The following is a 20,463-nucleotide window of genomic DNA, read 5'->3' as shown; positions in this document are numbered from 1 at the left end:
CAAAAGAACACTCTCTTTAGGTTTTTGTTTGATTGCTTTCTCTCAACTTTTGTTGCTAGCCATCTTCTTCCCAAACTTTAAATGTTTGGTCCTCAGCCATTTTTGCTTCTTATTCTACAAACTCTCTCTAAGTAGTTTCATCCACTTTTATATTTTCAACTATTATCCATTATGCTAATGAGTTTTAATTCAATTTTCAGTCCAAACCTCTCTTAGAAACTCCAGAGGAAACTTCTAGCTGCCTCCTAGACATCTCCATTTGTCTTTCCTCAAGCACTTTGTTTGTAATATGTCCAAAACCAAACTTATTACCATTTCCTCCTCTTCTAATCTCAATGAGGACTGCCAGACAACTTCCCTGGGTTGAGGGAGTCCTCAGTGATCCTCTCCCTGCTTAACTCAACTAGTTCCATATTTCTTATGAAGGTCTTTTACTCAAGATGCCATTTCTTGCACCAATTTTTATATTAAGATTCTTTCCTTCCTAGAACAAAAAAAAAAAAAGAAGAAAAGAATAATTTTAAAATGTAAGATGTTTTAAATATATTTTAAAATTATGAAAAAAAAGATTTTTAGTTTCAAAAAAGAATTCATCTTGAGCTAATCTAATCATAGTAGTGATAACATTTAGTGGATCTGTACTAGAGCCTGGCACACCATAGGCACTTAATAATACAAGGGAGTGAACATTTAGTTTGCTGGTGCTGTTTTTCTCTCCATTTGGTTATCCATAGGTTGGAACTTGTCTTGCTCTTGTTGAACTTTACCAAACTACAAGCAGTAACCAAGACACTTTGCCCTCAGTTAGCACATAGTCTGAATCCTTAGCAGCAAGCAGATTACTTAACCAATTGCTTACTACAGCATAATGTGGATTGCCAAGAAATTTCCCATCCTGTGTTGAGGGTATCCTCATTGTTCCTCTCTCTGCTTGACTCAACTAGTTCCATATTTGTTCTGAAGGTTTTTCACTCAAGACACTACTTCTGGATAATAATTTCTGTATTAATTATAACTCTTTTAGTTTCAAATGAAAGAATTTATCTTGAGCTATTAAAATAAATAGTAATAGTAACACTTAGTGAATGTTTATTCTGTACCAGTGCCTGGCACATGATAAGTACTTAATCTTTGTTGAATAAATGCCAGACATTGCACTAAATACTGTAAATGCATTATCTAATCCTCACAAAAAGCCTATATCAATATTTTTTTTCCTTTTCACAGAAGAGAAACTGTGGCACAGAGATTTAGAAACTACCTAGGACACACAACTAGTAAATGTTGAAACTAGGATTTGAACCTAGGCCATGTAATTTTTTGTTACCTTATAAGAAAAAAAAAAGAAAGAAAAGAATTTATTTTAACAGGGCTGTCATAGAACTAAGGGCAGAAATTCAGGTGGTTTGAAGAATGGGCTGAAATGAGCTAGAAAGCTGTTGGGAGCCCAGGCCATATTCTTCCTCTGAGTCTCCTTCCTGCTTTCCAGCTAGTTGTGGTACCCTTGATGGCAAAGGGAAAATACTGGCAAAATGGGGTAATAAATCATTTCACTGGTCCCAACTTCTGACCTGCTTTCCCAGCACTTCCCCCACCTCCCTTTGTTTCCTGGGTCATTCCATTTCTTTGGACCTCAATTTCTTTATCTATAGAATGAGAAATTTTTACCAGAGGATTCCTCAGGTCTTTTCCACCTCGAAAATTCTGTGATCCTAAGTGAACCTTCTAGGGCAGAAGCACATTAATAAATGGAGTTCAACATGTGGGTTTGGGGGAGAGAACGGGGAAGGGTTCTAAGGAAAAAAGGGCAGAATAAAGGTTTGGGTAGAGCCTCAGTGTTGAATTATTGTTTAGAGCTGGTGCCCAGTAAAGGCCTATGAGGAGGTAGAAATGGGGAATGGAAAATTCTTCTAACCCTGACCAGACCAGATTATTTTGAATGGAATCTCTCTGATCCATGAGCATTTCTGTGTGTAGAGGGAGTAGCCCCCTCACATAGTGATTTAATCTGGTTTATCTCTTCTCAGCACAGAATTTTCTGCAGAGTTTTCACCTAGGGCACACAGAGAGAGAGCCAAAGGGAAAATTCAAACATCTGAATGGCCTCAGGAGCAAGTCACATTTCTCTAGTCTGTTTCCTTATCCATCAGTTTGCAAGGTTTGGTCTACGTGATGTCAGGGTACTGCCCAGCTCTTTACATTTTGTGGTTCTGGATGGTGCATCTAAAGCAGCTCTCCATCCTGAATTCTCCATCCTTGGATCAAACCTCTGTCTTCATTTTCCTCTCTGTTTATACTTAGCTGCTCAGTTTCTTTATTCTAAGCTCCCTTTCTTCCTCAATTTCCTCAAATCCTACTTGCTCCTTATTAAATATGAACTGTCTGATTTTAAATCATAAGTGTGGTTTATTATATGTCAAACAAGAAGCAGAACAATTCATCAAAGTATGTGCCTAAACTTTGACACAGTTTTGCCATCTTATCGGTAGCTTGTTTATGCCGGCAGCGAAGAAGCCTGGAGAGCTAATGGTGATGAAATCGCGAAAGGTGTTTTCCATGGCTTGTTGAGAATTGAACATGTTTCCTTGCAAGAAGTGCTCCAAAGCCTGGAAGAAGTAGTAGTCAGTGCAAGGTCTGGTGAATATGGTGGATGACAGAGAGTTTCCGAGTCCAGCCTTTGTAGTTTGAGCAGTGTTGTTTGTGCAACATGTGGTCGAGTGTTGTCTTGCAAGAGGATTAGCCTGTCTCTATTGATCAATATCGGCTGCTTAATCACAAGCATCCTCATCATTTTGTCCAACTGGTTGCAGTAGACACGCACTGTAATTGATTGACCAGGTTTCATGAAGCTGTAGTGGATAATACCAGTACTGGGCCACTAGACAGACACCATTAGCTTTTTTTGATGAATATTCAGTTTGGGACTGTGTTTCAGCACCTCATTTTTATCCAACCATTGTGCTGAATGCTTCTGATTGTTGAAAAGAGTCCATTTTTCATCACATGTAAAAATACAGTGTAGAAATGGTTCGCCTTTATGTTGTGACAGCAAAGGAAGGCAAGCTTCAAGATGATTTCTCTTGCTCATTTAATTCATGCAGAACCCATCTATCCAGCTTCTCTACCTTGCCAATTTGTTTCAAATGGTCCAATATTGCTGGAATAGTAATGTCAAACATAGTTGCTAATTTATGTATAGGTTGAGATGGATTCACTTCCACTACAGCTTTCAGCGCATCATTATCTACCTTGGTCTCAGGTTGCCCACGTAACTCATATTTAAGATTAAAATCATCAGAATGGAACTTCTCAAACTATAGATGTACTGTTGTTCATTAGCCACATCCTTCTGAAACACTTCGTTGATATTTCGAGCTGTCTGCAGTGCATTGGTTCCACGACGGAACACATATTCAAAAATAGCACAAATTTTTTACTTATCTATGGTTTCACAAAAATTGCTCTAAAAAAATGTGAAAGATAATCACAAGCCAAACCATGCATTTGAAAGACTAAGGATGTGCCTTCACGATAAAAATAAAACAAGAAGTGTCAAAGTGAAATATCAGAGATATCAACTGTCAAACTTAGTACTTGAAGAAATTGGACATTTCATACTTAATAATCTAATAGCTCCTTTATATGCTCTTTGTTTCCTTATATTTTTCTGCAGACCCCCAGATTACACCCCTGGTCTCTAGTTCTCCGTCCCCATATCTACTTACTCCTCTGTGCATAACTGGCTCTTGGCTCAAACTATCTCCTTGGGTTCCCCCAAGGGCCCCCCTGGGATACCCTATCATTGGTCCCTCTCACAGAAGCACACACTCCTCCAGAGCCAAAGGATCAAGTATTCAGTGGCTCAGGTGACAAACCTGCTGTCAGGTTACAGATATTGTTTCCTGAAAGACCAACTACAGTGTCAGTGGAGCCTCAAGCTGCCTGCAGTGCCCGCCCTCACCTGGCTATCCCACACAAGGTGACAATAACCAGAACTCACCTCTGATACCAGTGTTCACCTGGAAACATGGCTCTGAGCCTCTGGCCCCTGCTGCTGCTGCTTCTGCTGCTGATGTCCTGTGCAGGTGAGAGGAAGAGTGAGCAGGGCTGGGGACGAGGGGAGGCTTGCTGGAAAAAGACTTAAGAACATGGAGGTTAACCAGTTAGATAAAAGATAAAGGGACAGAGAAGAGGGGCAGAGAGTGGTGCTAAGGGAAAAAATGAGGGTAAAGAAAGCAGACAGAACAAGATTTACTGTAGGCTAGTAAGAGGAGCTCAGCTCACCATCCTTTCACCTCATCTTTAGATCCAGGCAGGGAATTATGCTTAGGGGCAGGGCTGAGTTTGGGTTCTAGGTTCCTCCCCTTTAGTGACCTCTGATTTCTCTCTTTACAGTGACTCTGGCCTCTACTGATCCTCAGTCCCTGGACCCTGGTCTCTCCTTCCTAAAGTCATTGCTCTCCACTTTGGAACAGGCTCCCCAGGGCTCCCACAGCCGCTCACGGTTCTCTGCATTCCTGGCCAATGTTTCTTCTTCCTTTGAGCCTGGGAGAATGGGGGAAGGACCGGTGGGAGAGCCCCCACCTCTCCAGCCCCCTGCCCTCCGGCTTCATGATTTTCTAGTGACGCTGAGAGGCAGCCCAGACTGGGAGCCAATGTTAGGTCTGCTGGGGGATGTGTTGGCACTGCTGGGACAGGAGCAGACTCCCCGGGACTTCCTGGTGCACCAGGCAGGTGTGCTGGGTGGACTTGTGGAGGTGCTGCTGGGAGCCTTAGTTCCTGGGGGGCCCCCTGCCCCTACCCGGCCCCCGTGCATCCGTGATGGGCCCTCTGACTGTGTCCTGGCTGCTGACTGGCTGCCTTCTCTGCTGCTGCTGTTAGAGGGCACACGCTGGCAGGCACTGGTGCAGGTGCAGCCCAGTGTGGACCCTACAAATGCAACAGGAATCAATGGGAGGGAGCCAGCCCCTCAGTTGTTGCAGGGTCTGCTGGGCTTGCTCACCCCAACAGGGGAGCCAGGCTCTGAGGAGGCTCTTTGGGGCGGTCTGCTACGCACAGTGGGGGCCCCCCTCTATGCTGCCTTTCAGGAGGGGCTGCTCCGTGTCACTCACTCCCTGCAGGATGAGGTCTTTTCCATTCTGGGGCAGCCAGAGCCTGATGCCAATGGGCAGTGCCAGGGAGGTGAGTGCTGCCAGGGCCGGGGCTGGGATGTGGCAGGGCAAGAAGGATGAGATTGGGGTAGTTCTCTTCCTTACTCTTTCCCTCCTAGGTAACCTTCAACAGCTGCTCTTATGGTAAGTAAGAGGAGACCAGTTCTGAGCAATTGGGCCTGGGAAATCTGGAGGTGGAGAGCTAGAGGCATCAGCCTCCAGAGTTGAAGAAAAAACTGATGGGAGGAGTGTGGTTTAATGGTTTTGGAGTGTGACTGTTGGGTTGGTGTCCTGGCTCCACCTCTTCTTAGCCAGTTGAACTTGGGCTGGTTACATACTCTTTCCATGCCTCAGTTTCCATATTTGTAAAATAAGGATGATAATAGTTAGTGCAGAGTTGTTGTACGTGATTAAATGAGTTGATGCTTTATGTGTAAACTGCTTAGAACAGTGCCTGGCACATAGTGTTTAATAAATGTTAGCTAATAAAGGTGGGGTATGGAAAATGAGAGCAAGACTAGATTCCTCCACCCCCTTTCTATTTCAGTACAAAAATGCCAGAGCACAGTTAGACATATTCATAGTCTGCTGAGCAGACTTCCTGATATGAGGCCAACCGAGAGTTGTATTTAAGCTACCTAAAAGCATATGCAGAAAGGAGGCAGGAGGGAGCCAGGTAGACAGAAGGGACTCCAACTGGGGATGCTCCTGGGTGATTTTGTGCTGTGATACGACAGCTCTCTCCCATTTCCCCCATTCCAGCATTTCAACCAGTAATGCCTATGCTCTCAGGGACCTCACTTTTGGAAAAGCCAAGGGGCTTGCCATGCCCCTTGCAGGGCTCTGGGCCAGGGTCAGAACCTTTAACTGGAGGAAATGTGAACTGACCAGATCCTGCCTGCTCCTCCCTCTGTACCCAGGGGCGTCCGACACAACCTTTCCTGGGATGTCCAGGCGCTGGGCTTTCTGTCTGGATCGCCACCCCCACCCCCTGCCCTCCTCCACTGCCTCAGCACGGGTGTGCCTCTGCCCAGAGCTTCTCAGCCCTCAGCCCACATCAGCCCTCGCCATCGGCGAGCCATCTCTCTGGAGGCCCTCTGCGAGAATCATTCAGGGCCAGCTCCGCCCTACAGCATTTCCAACTTCTCCATCCACTTGCTCTGCCAGCATGTCAAGCCCACCACCCCGCAGCCCCCTCCCAGCACTGCTGCCATCTGCCAGACAGCTGTGTGGTATGCAGTCTCATGGGCACCGGGTGCCCAAGGCTGGCTACAGGCCTGCCATGACCAATTTCCTGATCAGTTTCTGGTTGCGATCTGTAGCAACCTCTCCTTTTCAGCCCTGTCTGGCCCCAACCGCCGCCTGGTAAAGCAGCTCTGTGCTGGCCTGCTCCCACCCCCCACCAGCTGCCCTGGAGGCCTGCCCCCTGTTCCCCTCACCCCAGAGATCTTCTGGGGCTGCTTCTTGGAGAATGAGACCCTGTGGGCTGAGCAGCTGTGTGGGGAGATGGGTCTGCAGGCTGTGCCCCCCAGCAACCAGGCTTGGGTTCAGCATGTGTGCCAGGGACCCACCCCGGATGTCACTGCCTCCCCACCCTGCCACATTGGACCCTGTGGGGAACGCTGCCCCAACGGGGGCAGCTTTCTGGTGATGGTCTGTGCCAATGACACCATGTATGAGGCTCTGGTTCCCTTCTGGCCTTGGCTAGCAGGCCAGTGCAGGATAAGCCGTGGGGGCAATGACACTTGCTTCCTAGAAGGGCTGCTGGGCCCCCTTCTGCCCTCTCTGCCCCCACTGGGACCATCCCCACTCTGTCTGGCTCCTGGCCCCTTCCTGCTCGGCATGCTATCCCAGTTGCCACGCTGTCAGTCCTCTGTGCCAGCCCTTGCCCACCCCACACGCCTACACTATCTCCTGCGCCTGCTGACCTTCCTCCTAGGTCCAGGGGCTGGAGGGGCCGAGGCCCAGGGGATGCTGGGTCAGGCCCTGCTACTCTCCAGTCTCCCAGACAACTGCTCCTTCTGGGATGCCTTCCGCCCAGAGGGCCGGCGCAGTCTACTACGGACAATCGGGGAGTACCTGGTACAGGAGGAACAGCCAACGCCATCAGGCTTTGAACCCACTGTCAGCCCCAGCTCTGCTATAAGCAAGATGGAGCTGCTGGCCTGCTTCAGTGTGAGTGACCTACCAGGGTGAAAGCTCCTGGACCAGAGGGAAGGGCCTGCAGGGCAATTCCTCTAATACTGAGAGGCAGTAGGATAGTGTAGTGGTTTAAGCACACACTCTAGAGTCAGACAGGCTGGCGTTCCTATCTTAGTTCTGTGACCAACCTTGGACAAGTTATTTAACCTCTGTGAGCAATGTTTTTCTCTTCTCGTCTATAAATGGGGAATAATAATGGTATCATCCTTTTAGTCTGGTTGTAAGGATTACATGAGATTAATACATGCTGTGGGCTTAGCATAAAAATGCAATAAATGTTATCTCATTATTCTTTTGGACTCTTTGACTCTCCCATTTCTGTTCAAGAAAGGAAAGGACTCCAGTTAGAGGGCCCTAATTCTCTTTCTAGAGAGTGAGAATTAGAGGCTGGCAGAATACAGGAAAATAAGGCAGGAATGAGAAGATTCAGGGAGACTATGTATCAGAAGACTTTGTGTCTAGGTTCAACTATTCCACAAATTAGTGTGATCTTAGGCACGTAATTTAGATTTTTTGGGGCTTCAGTTTCTTCTCTGTAAAGGGGCTAGAGTCTAGCAGCTAGAATATTCATTGAGTGCCTGTTATGTGCAAGGCACTTTGCTGGGTTCTATAGGATATTTAAAGATTCCATACTCCAGCTGGGTGCAGTGGCTCATGCCTGTAATCCTAAAACTCTGAAAGGCTGAGGAGGGACAACCGTTTGAGGTAAGGGGTTCGAGACCAGGCTGAGCAAGAACAAGACCCTGTCTCTACTAAAAATAGAAAAAATTAGTGGGTTGTGGTGGTACATATCTGTAGTCTCAGCTACTTGGGAGGCTGAGGTGGGAGGATCACTTGAGTCCAGGAATCTGTGGTTGCTGTGAGCTAGGCTGATGCCTCTACAGTCTAGCTGGGGCAGAGTAAGGCTCTGTTTCTAAAAAAAAATAAAAAAAATAAATTCCTTTCTCCATGTTAAGGCCTCCCTTTTTCAAGCCTTGGGCCCAGTAAAATGGAATTAGATAGACATAGTATTTGTAGCTCTACACATATTTATTGAGCCAACTATGGACCTGGCATGGGAAGGAATACAGGAGAAGTTAGAGACATGGTCCCTGACCTAAGGCACTTGATATTTGAAGAGACATGCATACTAGCTTCAGATGAAGGACAAGCATCGAGCAAGCAGAGTTGGAATGCCTGGGGCAGCTGCAGGAGGGACAGAGGAGACAGCTCTCTTGGCATCTTGTCTTTCTGCTCACCAGCCTGTGCTATGGGATCTGCTCCAGAGGGAGAAGAGTGTTTGGGCCCTGCAGATTCTAGTGCAGGTAACAGGTGGAGGGCACATGGGTGGGCTGAGTGACAGCCATGGCCTGAGGTCCCTGCCCAGGGAGGAAGCCATACCCATGATGACCTCCTATTCCCAGGCATACTTGCACATGCCCCCAGAAAACCTCCAGCAGCTGGTGCTTTCAGCAGAGAGGGAGGCTGCGCAGAGCTTCCTGACACTCATGCACCGTTCCTGGGGCCAGCTGCAGGTGGGCATGGAAGGAGAGCAGAGCAACCCTGGAGGGGGAATCTAGGGATCAAGGGCACCTGGGACCTAGTGTTCAGAGGGCTTGCCTTAGTGGGAGGGGGAACTCCAGAGGGGAGATGGCAAGGATACTGAGTGTCCCCAGAGCCAGAATCCATTCCTGTGCCCCTACAGGTACCACCATCCGAGGAGCAGGCCTTGGGTCGCCTGACAGCCCTGCTGCTCCAGCGGTACCCACGCCTTACCTCACAGCTCTTCATTGACCTGTCACCACTCATCCCCTTTTTGGCTGTCTCTGACCTGATGCGCTTCCCACCATCCCTGTTGGCCAATGACAGCGTGTAAGGTTCCCATGCCATCTCTACTGTTCCTGTCAGGGCCAGACCAACCCCATCCTCCCTGGAGCAGGCCCTTCCAGAGCTGTTTTTTTTTTTTTTGAGACAGAGTCTCACTTTGTTGCCCAGGCTAGAGTGAGTGCCGTGGCGTCAGCCTAGCTCACAGCAACCTCAGACTCCTGGGCTTAAGCGATCCTCCTGCCTCAGCCTCCCAAGTAGCTGGGACTACAGGCATGAGTCACCATGCCTGGCAAATTTTTTCTACGTATTTTTTAGTTGGCCAATTAATTTCTTTCTATTTATAGTAGAGACGGGATCTCACTATTGCTCAGGCTGGTTTCGAACTCCTGACCTCGAGCAATCCGCCCACCTCGGCCTCCCAGAGTGCTAGGATTACAGGCGTGAGCCACCACGCCCGGCCCAGAGCTCTTTTTTATTAAAAAAGGGAGAGTCTCCTTCCTGTCCATGACACCAGGGCTACAGGGGGCCAGGGGACAATAGCTTGGAAAAAGGCAAAGGGTTGAGACCCTTTACTCTGTCCAGGCTGGCTGCCATACGGGATTATAGCCCAGGAATGAGGCCTGAACAGAAGGAGGCTCTGGCAAAGCGACTGCTGGCTCCTGAACTGTTTGGGGAAGTACCTGCCTGGCCCCAGGAGCTGCTGTGGGCAGTGCTACCCCTGCTGCCCCACCTCCCTCTGGAGAACTTTCTGCAGCTCAGCCCTCACCAGGTATGAAAATCATCCTCTTTACTTGACTGGCCCATCTTCTGCTAGGTGGGACAGGAGTCAGTGGCACGTCTTCTAGTGGGCCCCTCCTGCAAGTGTGCCACAGTGACCCCAACACAAGCAGACCATCCTCATCTCAGATCCAGGCCCTGGAGGATAGCTGGCCAGCAGCAGGTCTTGGGCCAGGGCATGCCCGACATGTGCTGCGCAGCCTGGTGAACCAGAGTGTCCAGGATGGCGAGGAGCAGGTACGCAGGTGAGTGGTTATGCGATCAGTGACCAAGGCCAGAGTGGGAGAGGTAGAGAGAGGCTGGTACAGCTGCTATGGTGGGTTGGTGTCCTAGGAAGGGAAGGGGAAGAGAGTAGGCAGTGGCCCCAGAGTGCAGGGCTCCAGGAGAGAGGCCTCTCTATGGTGCCCATGTTTCTTAGCTTAGTGGTCAGAGTGCCTACCCCATGTACTCACCTAGTCCCTGCCTCAGTGACCACACGAAGGCCAGCTTCATGCCCTCCTCAGGCTTGGGCCCCTCGCCTGTTTCCTGAGCCCCGAGGAGCTGCAGAGCCTGGTGCCCTTGAGTGATCCGATGGGGCCGGTAGAACGAGGGCTGCTAGAATGTGCAGCCAATGGGACCCTCAGCCCAGAAGGACGGGTGAGCCCCTTGGCACAGACCTACAAGACTCCAGGACCCCCCCCCACCGGGTCTGTGTGTATGGCTTGCACAATTGTATCACCCAAGCTCAAGCACAGTGGTGCCAGCTCCTCAACCCCCTCTGCCACCTCCATCCCTTACTCTGTGTCCATTCTTTCCACCTCTTCCTGGCCCTACTCCATCAGGTCTAAAGCACCCCAAACATACCCTTTGCCACCCTGAACCCAGTCTACTCCAGCTCCATCCCTGCTTCCAAGCCCCAGCCCAAGCCCTGGGAAATCCAGATGTGGGATTAGAGAAGAGGTTCAAGATTCATCTGTCTTTTCTCTCTAGTCCCAAACCTTCTCTGGTTACAGGTGGCATATGAACTTCTGGGGGTGTTGCGCTCATCTGGAGGAGCTGTGCTGAGTCCCCGGGAGCTGCGCGTCTGGGCCCCTCTCTTCCCGCAGCTGGGCCTCCGTTTCCTGCAGGAGCTGTCAGAGCCCCAGCTCAGAGCCATGCTTCCCGCCCTGCAGGGAACCAGTGTCACACCTGCTCAGGTGGGCCCATCTCACTCCCTGGCATCCACCTGCTACCCTCTGGAGCCCCAGTCAAGAGAATCACATTCTGGGATACGATCAGCCCCTCCTTTCCCTGGGTGAGCACTAGAGGTGAACTCTGTCCCAAGGAGGATCCCCTCATACCCCTTCCTTAGATCAAGAAGGAGCTTGAGTTACTGGGGATGATTACTGGGAATGGTTAAGAGGGAGCTGGAAGTTTTGGAGGGCAGGCCTTAGAACCTGGCTGCTGGGACCTGAGAGCTGTTGTTCCCTGTCCCATGGCAACACAGGCTGCCCTGCTGCTTGGACGGCTCCTCCCTAGACACGATGTAAGTAGCAGCAACTTCCCAACATCCCCCTAGAGGTCCCTATCCCCCCCTTACCCTGGCTCCTTCATCTGCCTCGTCCTCCCTCTTGGCTCCCCTCATACCTGCTGCCCCACCGCTCTGTGATTGTTGTCTTCTCTACCACCCTGCCCTTCTGCTTCAGGCCTCTTGTCTCTCTTGCCCTTCAGCTGTCCTTGGAGGAACTCTGCTCCTTGCACCTTCTGCTGCCAGGCCTCAGCCCCCAGACACTCCAGGCCATCCCTAGGCGAGTTCTGTTTGGGGCCTGTTCCTGTCTGGCCCCTGAACTGTCACGCCTGTCAGCCTGCCAGACTGCAGCGCTGCTTCAGACCTTCCGGGTATGAGAGTAGCAGGGAGGATGAGACAATTAGGGATATGAGCCCTGGGTGGGAGGAAGGCATCTTCCCTGTGGTCAGGGAAGGCCTTCCATACCTCCCTACTCCCTTACACACACCCAAAGACACACACACACACACACACACACACACACACATACACACAAACACTACTAATTCTCATGCAGGTGAAAGATGGTGTTAAAAATTTGGGTACGACAGGTGCCAGTCCAGCTGTGTGTATCCCTGGTCAGGTATGTGTGGGATCTCCTGACTGAGCTCCTTGCCCCATTCTAGGGCAGTTTCATATGGCTAGTGCTGCCTTGAACGCTACGCCTGCAGTGGCCCTGAGAGTTCAGGTTAGCTCTGTTTCCCCCCAAGATATTGGGAGCTCTCCCCAGTTCCAGATGCAGGACAGCATGACCCACACTGTCCTCGAATGTCAAAGCTGGAAGCGTCTGAGAAATCTTCCAGACCAACCACCCTGTTTTCAGATTAAAAGACCAAGGCTCAGAGAAGCTAAAAGACTTTAGTTCATCAGGTACCTAACTAGCAGCAAAACTGGACCACAACAGCTTTCAGTGTGAGGGCTCTTAGGTGATCATTGCTACAGTGGCGAATGTTATTCTACCCCTGTCCTAGCTTTGGTCCCTTTCTGCCCCCATGGTTCCCCTTCTCTGAGGGCTGAGTCCAGACCCTCTCACCTGTTGCTACACTGCTACATCATCACTGCCAGCAGCCCATCCCCACCACCTGGCCAGACTGCCTGCTTCCCCTGCTCCCACTAAAGCTGCTACAACTGGACTCCTCAGCTCTTCTGGCAAACCGAAGGCGCTACCGGGAGCTGCCCTGGTCAGAGCAGCAGGTAATTCTCCCCATTTAACCTCAGAGCTCCCTCTCTCAATTTGTTCTACGTCCTTTACCCATCCCTCAGCCCTATTTGGCACCTTACCCCTAGTATTCCTTATAATGTGACTTGCTTTGCTTTCTCTTTCTCCCTCCTCCCCATTCTTCCATTTTTCTCTCTCAGAGAAGTGGGCATTTGGGTGAGTGGGAGGCTAGTGGGGCCCACAGAATGGAGAGGCAATACTGAGGCCAAAGCCCCTTAGGTCCTCGGGCAGTATCTCTGCTGGGAAGCGGCTCCTCTTTCTTTCTCTTGTAGGCACAGTTTCTCTGGAAGAAGATGCAGGTGCCCACCAACCTGACCCTCAGGAATCTGCAGTGAGTAACTTCTGTTGAGCAGTGAGCTAAATTCAACTAACATTTTTGGGGTGCTTACCATGTGCCAGGCACCATGTGACATGCAGTAGTGGATACAGAGATGAGTGACACATGATCCCTGCCTTGTGCGTGTTCTCCTGGCTCCTCCCCTGGCCCTCCTGCCTTTCCACAGTGATACCTAATCCTGACTGGAGCTAAGGGACTCAGAGACCTGGGTTCAGGTCCCAGCCCTGTCATCTATTCATGCTCTAGGGCAAGTCAATTCATCTCTTTAAGCTTCAGTTTTCTCTTCCGTAGAATGAAAATTAAAATGGTACCTACCTCACAGGTAGTTATTGTGAATATTAAATGAGATAAGTCATATAAGGTGTTTAACACAGTGCCTGGTGCATTGTAAGCTCCCAATAGACATTTGCTATTATTAGTTTAATTCAAGGTGACTTCAGAGCCACTGGCCAAGCAAGAATAAATAAGAATATGTAGGTGTCACCTTACCTACACTCACAGTAAAAGAACCATGAGCTTCAGAATCTGAAGACATGGCTGTCATCTGAGTTTACCATGCTTCTAATAGAATGATGTTGAGAATGTCTCTTGAACTCTGTAAATTTTATTTCCTTCTCTGATAAACAGTGATGACGTTGTGGGGAGCCAATGAGAATATCTACATAAAAATATTTCTCAAACTGTAAATTGCCGTAAATGAACATCTGTACTTGTGCTGAGAGTGCTGGTATGAAAGTGCAGACAGGCTGTGGCATGTGTGGAATAAGCATCTACCCACTCACACACCCACAGGGCTCTGGGCACCCTGGCAGGGGGCATGTCCTGTGAGTTTCTGCAGCAGATCAACTCGATGGTAGACTTCCTTGAAGTGGTACACATGATATATCAACTGCCCACTGGGGTTCGAGGGAGCCTGGTGAGAAGGGGGTACTTGGGTGTCAGTAGGGGCAGGGAGGCTGGGACCCTGGGTACAGAACCTAGCTCCCATGCTCAGCTCTGTCCTGACCCTGCTTCCCCACCTCGTCTCACAGAGGGCCTGTATCTGGGCAGAGCTACAGCGGAGGATGGCAATGCCGGAGCCAGAGTTGACAACCCTGGGGCCAGAACTGAGTGGACTGGACGCCAAGCTACTCCTGGACTTACCGTAAGTGCGACAGCTGGAGATACTGGATCAGATCCTCAGAAAGTTCAACTCAGGGTAGAAAATCTGCCCTTAGGAAATGCTGTAAGGTGGAGGTGGTTTTTCTTTCTGGTGGTTTCCGTCAGGGTGGTTCCCTGACATCATTTAGAATCCTTTGCCAAGAACAAAGGATTCTATTCAAAGTTGCTCTATGTATTGACTGGTTTCCAGAACATGTCCCCAGCGTGGAACAGCTGAGGGTGGCAACACTGTGTTGTGGCTTGCCAACTACCTTTAATATAACCTAGGCCACATGAATAGAGATACAGAATCTAAAGTGAGGGAAGCAATGGTCCAGTGTGTTCTCAGTGTGTTCAGAGGAGGAGATAAGAGAAAATATATGAATAATGTGATAAATGCCTTCAAATACCTGAAGGGCTATCAAGTAGAAATTAAATTGGCATATTTCTGAGTGGCCCCATTGGGCAAGGCTAGGATAGATGAATGAAAGTCAGATTTTTACACAATGTAAGGAAAATTGAGGCAATGAGTTCTTCCAGGTCACTCACTGGAGCTGTCCAAGCCTAAGACGAATGGCCCCATGGCAGAAATGTTGTAGAGCACATTCAAGTATGGGTTGTGGGGAGAGAAGACGATGAATACGAGCCTCCTCTCAACTCAGAGATTCTAGGGTTTCATCAGTATCTCACTCATAGGCTTCTTTTCCCATTTTACTCCCACCCTACGCTGTTGCCATCTGAACTGTAGGTCAGGGTAGGAAAAGGCTGGTGTGACAGTCTTCCTGGGGATGTGGTGATAAAAGCAACTGACTCCATTCTTACATTTTTATAGGCCTTTCCACAGATTTTGGCTCTTTTATAACTTGGCCCAGTTCCAGAATTGGCAACCCTGGATAGAATACAGGATGCCATTTCTGATTTCTGGGCAAAAAAGATTTTTGTTTTGTTTTGTTTTTGCTTTTGCTTTTTAATTGCCATTCAAATCTGTTTAAATAAATGGGTTCTCTGAGATAATTTAGAATCTCAAGGGCCTGAATGAGGTCGAAGATCCTGGGCCATGACTTGGAAAACTCATTTGTGAAAGAGGGATTAAAAAAATACCTATTTTACCTCCAGGTCTTGTCATAAGGATCAAATAAGATAACACCTGAAAGAACTTTGTAAATTGTAGAAGGGACCTCCTCACAATTAGTGGAAAGGTGGCCTTGTGGAAAGAACAGGAATTGGGAGTAAGACCCCACCATTTGATCTCTATGAGCCTCAGTTTTTCAATCTATAAAGTGGGGACATTTCTGTTGTACTTAATATTTGAGGCTTTTGAGTCCATTCAATCAGATTTGACTGTTTGTTATTTCTGTTCAGGAAGACTAGAAATATGTCACTCCCTTTGTTCTCGCCTTTCAAGTGCAATGGTGGGAACTGGCCGTGTGGCTGTTTAATGTCAGTTCCTGTTCAGGGTCACTGGGTTTTGTCTGGTGTTATGTCTTATCTGGGGAATGTGGGGTTCTGTGGTCTCTTCTCAACTTGGCTTAGTTCTGACTGAGTGCTTCTGTTGTCAAATTGCTATCATAGGGTCCAGCTGATGGACAGACTGACCAATGAATCCATTATGTTGGTGGTGGAGCTGGTACAAGGAGCTCCAGAGCAGCTACTGGCACTGACCCCGTTCCAGCAGGCAGCCCTGGCAGAGAGGGCACTACAAAACCTGGTAAGAGTCCACCCTACCAGATTCAGATCTGCTGCCCTGGGCAATTCTTGCCCCTCAGACAATGTTCTCTGTCTATCTTCTAGGCCCAACCCTCTACTTCTTTCTGCCAAACAGGTTTCTGTCTACAAGGCCCTAGCCCCTAGATCTGCCTCTGGGTTCTATTCCTTGATAACCTACTTCATGTTTCTTGTCCATACCCCTTGGACTCCAGGATATCCCTTGGAGTCCACCTCTCAGTCTTTCTGCCTATTCCCATCTGGGCTCATTGTTTAAGAAAGTGAACAAAGGCAGTGAGCATCGTAGGGTGCTGAGTTGAGAGCAGGAGCGCGGGGAGGTCAAGGGGCTTGGTATCTTGATCAGCACCTGGTACTCTGAGTCCGAGGTGCATTGTCCAAGGTCTGATGCCCCTTTCTAGGCTCCAAAGGAGACCCCAGTCTCAGGGCAAGTGCTAGAGACATTGGGCCCCTTGGTCGGATTCCTGGGGATAGAGAGCACACGACGGATCCCCCTACAGATCCTGCTGTCCCATCTCAGTCAGCTGCAGGGCTTCTGCCTGGGAGAGACGTTTGCCACAGAGCTGGGATGGCTGCTGGTGCAGGAGTCTGTTCTTGGGTATGGACCTTCAAGAACTTCAGATTCTAACTCATCCCACACCCAACCCCTCAACCACCCTCACCAGTGGCAGCCCGTTTCATATTCTTAAGGTCCCCAATCCTAGCATGTCCTCTTTCCGTCATCGTTTTCCTCACAGTCTAGCTCCCCAGCCCCTGATCTTCTTCTTGTCACCCAGGAAACCAGAGCTGTGGAGCCAGGATGAAGTGGAACAAGCAGGACGCCTAGTATTCACTCTGTCTACTGAGGCTATTTCCTTGATCCCTAGGGTGAGGTGAAGGAAGGAACAAGGGTGGGAGTAAATGCAAACAGGGAACTGGTGAGCTGGCCAGGGACCTAAGGCCAAGGAGGTTGAGGGCAAAGGATGTGAAGCCTGGATCTGGGGAGACTTCTAAACAGAGACAGGACTTTGGAATTACAGCTGCAGCAGCTGGCCCTGATCCTGTCCAGGTCTCTCCACCCTCCTTCTACTTTCTTATGCAGGAGGCCTTGAGCCCAGAGACTCTGGAGCGGCTTCTAGAAAAGCAGCAGAGCTGGGAGCAGAGCAGAGTCGGACAACTGTGTGGGGAGCCACAGCTTGCTTCCAAGAAAGCAGCCCTGGTAGCTGGGATTGTGCGGCCAGCTGCAGAGGATCTTCCAGGTGAAACTACCCAAATACTCATATGTCCAGGAGGGAATATGGGACAGAGCATCGAATGATGCAGTTGTTGTGCCAGAAGTCTCATCTCTAAATTTGCACTGCCCTTTGAGCAGATTTGCACACTTTCTGCTCTCTGGACTTGAGTTTTCTAATCAATAAGGCCAAGAGGTTAGAACGAAGATCTTCAAGTCACTTCTAGTTCTAGGGTTCTATAGCTCTGGGAGTTTATAATCCATTGAGTATTTAGCCCAGAACTCCCATTTTCTCTTGTCTCTGTAAATAGCCGACTCAGCTCTAGGTTGGCTAAATGCGGAGCTCTCTGCTGGGGAGATCCCTACAAGGAAGAGACATTGTGGGGCTAAAGACCTGTATTCTAATCCAGCTCTACCCTTAAATCCCCAGGCAACATCCTCAGTCTTCCATCTATAAAATGAGGGACTTGTCCTCTCCAATCACTTTTTGTTCTAATATCTCTGAACCCTATAAACCTAACCCTGTAATAATCCTGTGACCCATACTGCCCACACTGTCCCATCCTCCAAAGATTGGAAGAGTCATTCCATCTATAGATATCTCTCAGGGACATTTTGATACTATGCTGACCCCCAGGCCCTGCTTTGTCCCTTCAGAACCTGTTCCAACTTGTGCGGATATTCGGGGGACATTCCCAGCAGCCTGGTCTGCAACCCAGATTGCAGAGATGGAGCTCTCAGACTTTGAGGACTGCCTGGCACTGTTTGCTGGAGACCCAGGACTTGGGCCTGAGGAGCTACGGGCAGCCATGGGCAAGGCAAAGCAGGTTAGGGATGGAGAGGTCAATTGGGGTAGGCCTTGAGGAAGGCGGTTGGGTGTGATATGGTACACAAGGGAAGACAGAGGTAGGTGAATGGTGCAGGAAACATGAGCTACAAGAGTTGGAAGGTGTGAATCACATGAAGGAGGTAGGGGGATAAATACTGAGGAAAGGGACCTAGTACAATGGATAGAAAGACTAAAGCCGTGGTTAACAAATTTTCATGTGTTATCAGAATCATCTGGGGAATAGGTTTTTAATGCTGATGCCAGGGTCCCATTGTTGAATAGCAATCTTTGGGAAGAAGTCTGGGCATCTGCATTTTAAGAGGTCCCTCAGTGAATCTGGTGTACATAAAAGTCTAGAACTCATGGACTAGAGTTTGCTCTTCTTTCCTACTGACTCTAGGATCTTTCAACACCTTAGTCAGAGAAATCATAATCCAACTCTCTTATTTTACAGTTGAGGAAACTAAAGAAAAGACAAGTAATTTGCCTAGAGCTATACAGCTAAGGTCAGAGGCAAGACTAAGACCCAGCATTCTGACTCCCAATCTTGTGCTTTTTCCATTCACATTGTTCTTCTCTTTCTCCTAGTTGTGGGGTCCGCCCCGGGGATTCCGTCCTGAGCAGATCTTGCAGCTGGGTAGGCTCTTAATAGGTCTGGGAGATCGGGAACTACAGGAGCTGGTCCTGGTGGACTGGGGAGTGCTGAGCACCCTGGGCCAGATAGATGGCTGGAACTCTGTCCAGGTAACACCTTCGCTTCTCCCTACCACTCTCCAAACATCCCACAGACCCGCTCCTTTAGGTCACCTACAGCCCAAGGAATTTTTTCCTGTGATGCTTCCTGGTCATTCTTTCTATCTTTTCTTAATATCCTATGCCAGTAACCTTAGGGACGCTGTGATTTATTCACTCTGAGGCCCTGGACACAAAATACTCTCTCCTGCCTCTTGTCCCTGAATCCTCCTCTTTTTTTCTCCTTTTCTTTTTTGGGTCCTCAACCTTCCCCATGGCTATTGGATCCTTAGGTGTTAATAATAACAGAATTTAATCTAGTAGCACCTATCATTCTCTAATCACTTCCCCATCCATTAATTCCCCGTAACTTCTCTCCTTATCCTGTGCCCCTTACCCCCCACCCCAGCTCCGGGCTGTGGTCTCCAGTTTCCTGCGACAGAGTGGTCGGCACGTGAGCCACCTGGACTTCATTCACCTGACAGCACTGGGTTACATGCTCTGTGGACTACGGCCAGAGGAGCTACAGCATATCAGCAGTTGGGAGTTTAGGTCATCTGTGAAGGGGGTGTGGGAGGTGGTACTGAGGTAAAAGTGGGCTTACTGGGCATGGGAGGGATCATGAAGGTGGTCTCATGGAGGAAGGGACCTCATTTGAAGCCATCTCTTCCCTTGTCTCATAACCACAGCCCTCATTTCTGAAGCTGAATTCTCTCTTCCTTCCCACCCTTCTACAGCCAGGCGGCTCTATTCCTGGGCAACCTGCATCTCCAGTGCTCTGAGGAACAACTGGAGGTTCTGGCTCAGCTCCTGGTGCTGCCTGGCGGCTTTGGCCCAGTCAGTAACTGGGGGCCTGAGATCTTCACTGAGATTGGCACAATAGCAGGTGGAAAGGCTGGGCCACTGCTGGTGCTAGGTGTCAGGGTGTGGTTTGCATACCATGGTTAGACTGGGTGGAGGACTGCCCTGGGATTCTTAAGGCAGGGGTCTGAGAAGAAGTTTAGGTAAGGGGCCGGAGATGTGTTGGGGAAGGTCTGTGGTAGTGTACTTTGGGAGCAGTTGGAGAAGGTCTACAGGTTTGAAGACAAGGGAGGTCAGCCTAAGACAATGTTTGGATGCCCACCCCACTTGTTTCAACAGCTGGGATCCCAGACCTGGCTCTTTCAGCACTGCTGCGGGGACAGATCCAGGGCCTTACCCCTCTTGCCATTTCTGTCATCCCTCCTCCTAAATTTGCTGTACGTATTGATGGACTGGGGTCTAGAGTGACCACAGGAGAGCCAGAGCCCAACAGGGACTACAGAGATGCACTGATTCCTGTCCCTGCCCCCAGGTGGTGTTCAGTCCCACCCAGCTATCCAGTCTCACCAGTGTTCAGGCTGTGGCTGTCACTCCTGAGCAAATGGCTTCTCTGAGTCCTGAGCAGCGACGAGCGGTAGCATGGGCCCAGCGTGAAGGGAAGGAGAGCCCAGAACACCAGGGTGAGTTTCCAGCTGCACAACTTGACCCTCCATCTCTTGACCCAGAACCTGACCCCTAAGTTGGTGCTATCTGGCTTTTAGAACCCACCCAGGGAGGCCCCTGGAATGAAGGCAGTCAACAGCCAGAGAGCTTCTTTCCAAGTATAAATGCTTCTTAGTAGCAGAGTTGTGATATTACTCCTATTCCCTGTCTCATTTTAGGTCGAAGCACAGCCTGGGGCCTCCAAAACTTGTCACAACCTTCCTGGGCCCTGGTATTAACCATCAGCTTCCTTGGCCACCTGCTATGAGCCTGTCTCTACAGTTGAGAGATATTGTTAAATCATTAAATCA

General features: G+C 49.3%; 1 protein-coding gene across 1 annotated transcript; it reads left to right on the top strand.

Moving 5' to 3' along the window:
* Positions 1-4,027: 4,027 nt before the first annotated feature.
* Positions 4,028-20,420, top strand: STRC (stereocilin). The gene is given in 29 exon segments (XM_012766649.2): positions 4,028-4,085; positions 4,396-5,181; positions 5,270-5,294; positions 6,071-7,325; positions 8,594-8,656; positions 8,756-8,846; positions 8,975-9,203; positions 9,741-9,927; positions 10,065-10,180; positions 10,439-10,571; positions 10,928-11,110; positions 11,401-11,439; positions 11,625-11,792; positions 11,978-12,043; positions 12,529-12,654; positions 12,952-13,010; positions 13,809-13,932; positions 14,048-14,160; positions 15,729-15,864; positions 16,280-16,476; positions 16,655-16,745; positions 16,960-17,116; positions 17,746-17,915; positions 18,506-18,661; positions 19,059-19,201; positions 19,387-19,535; positions 19,790-19,887; positions 19,983-20,130; positions 20,332-20,420. Coding segments are annotated over 29 exon segments (5,355 nt in total).
* The last annotated feature ends 43 nt before the right edge of the window (positions 20,421-20,463 follow it).

This window comes from Microcebus murinus, chromosome 6 (assembly GCF_040939455.1).
Source record: "Microcebus murinus isolate Inina chromosome 6, M.murinus_Inina_mat1.0, whole genome shotgun sequence".
NCBI classification, from domain to species: Eukaryota; Metazoa; Chordata; class Mammalia; order Primates; family Cheirogaleidae; genus Microcebus; species Microcebus murinus.
Note: the sequence above shows the minus strand (reverse complement) of the source record. Positions and strands in the feature narration are given on the sequence as shown.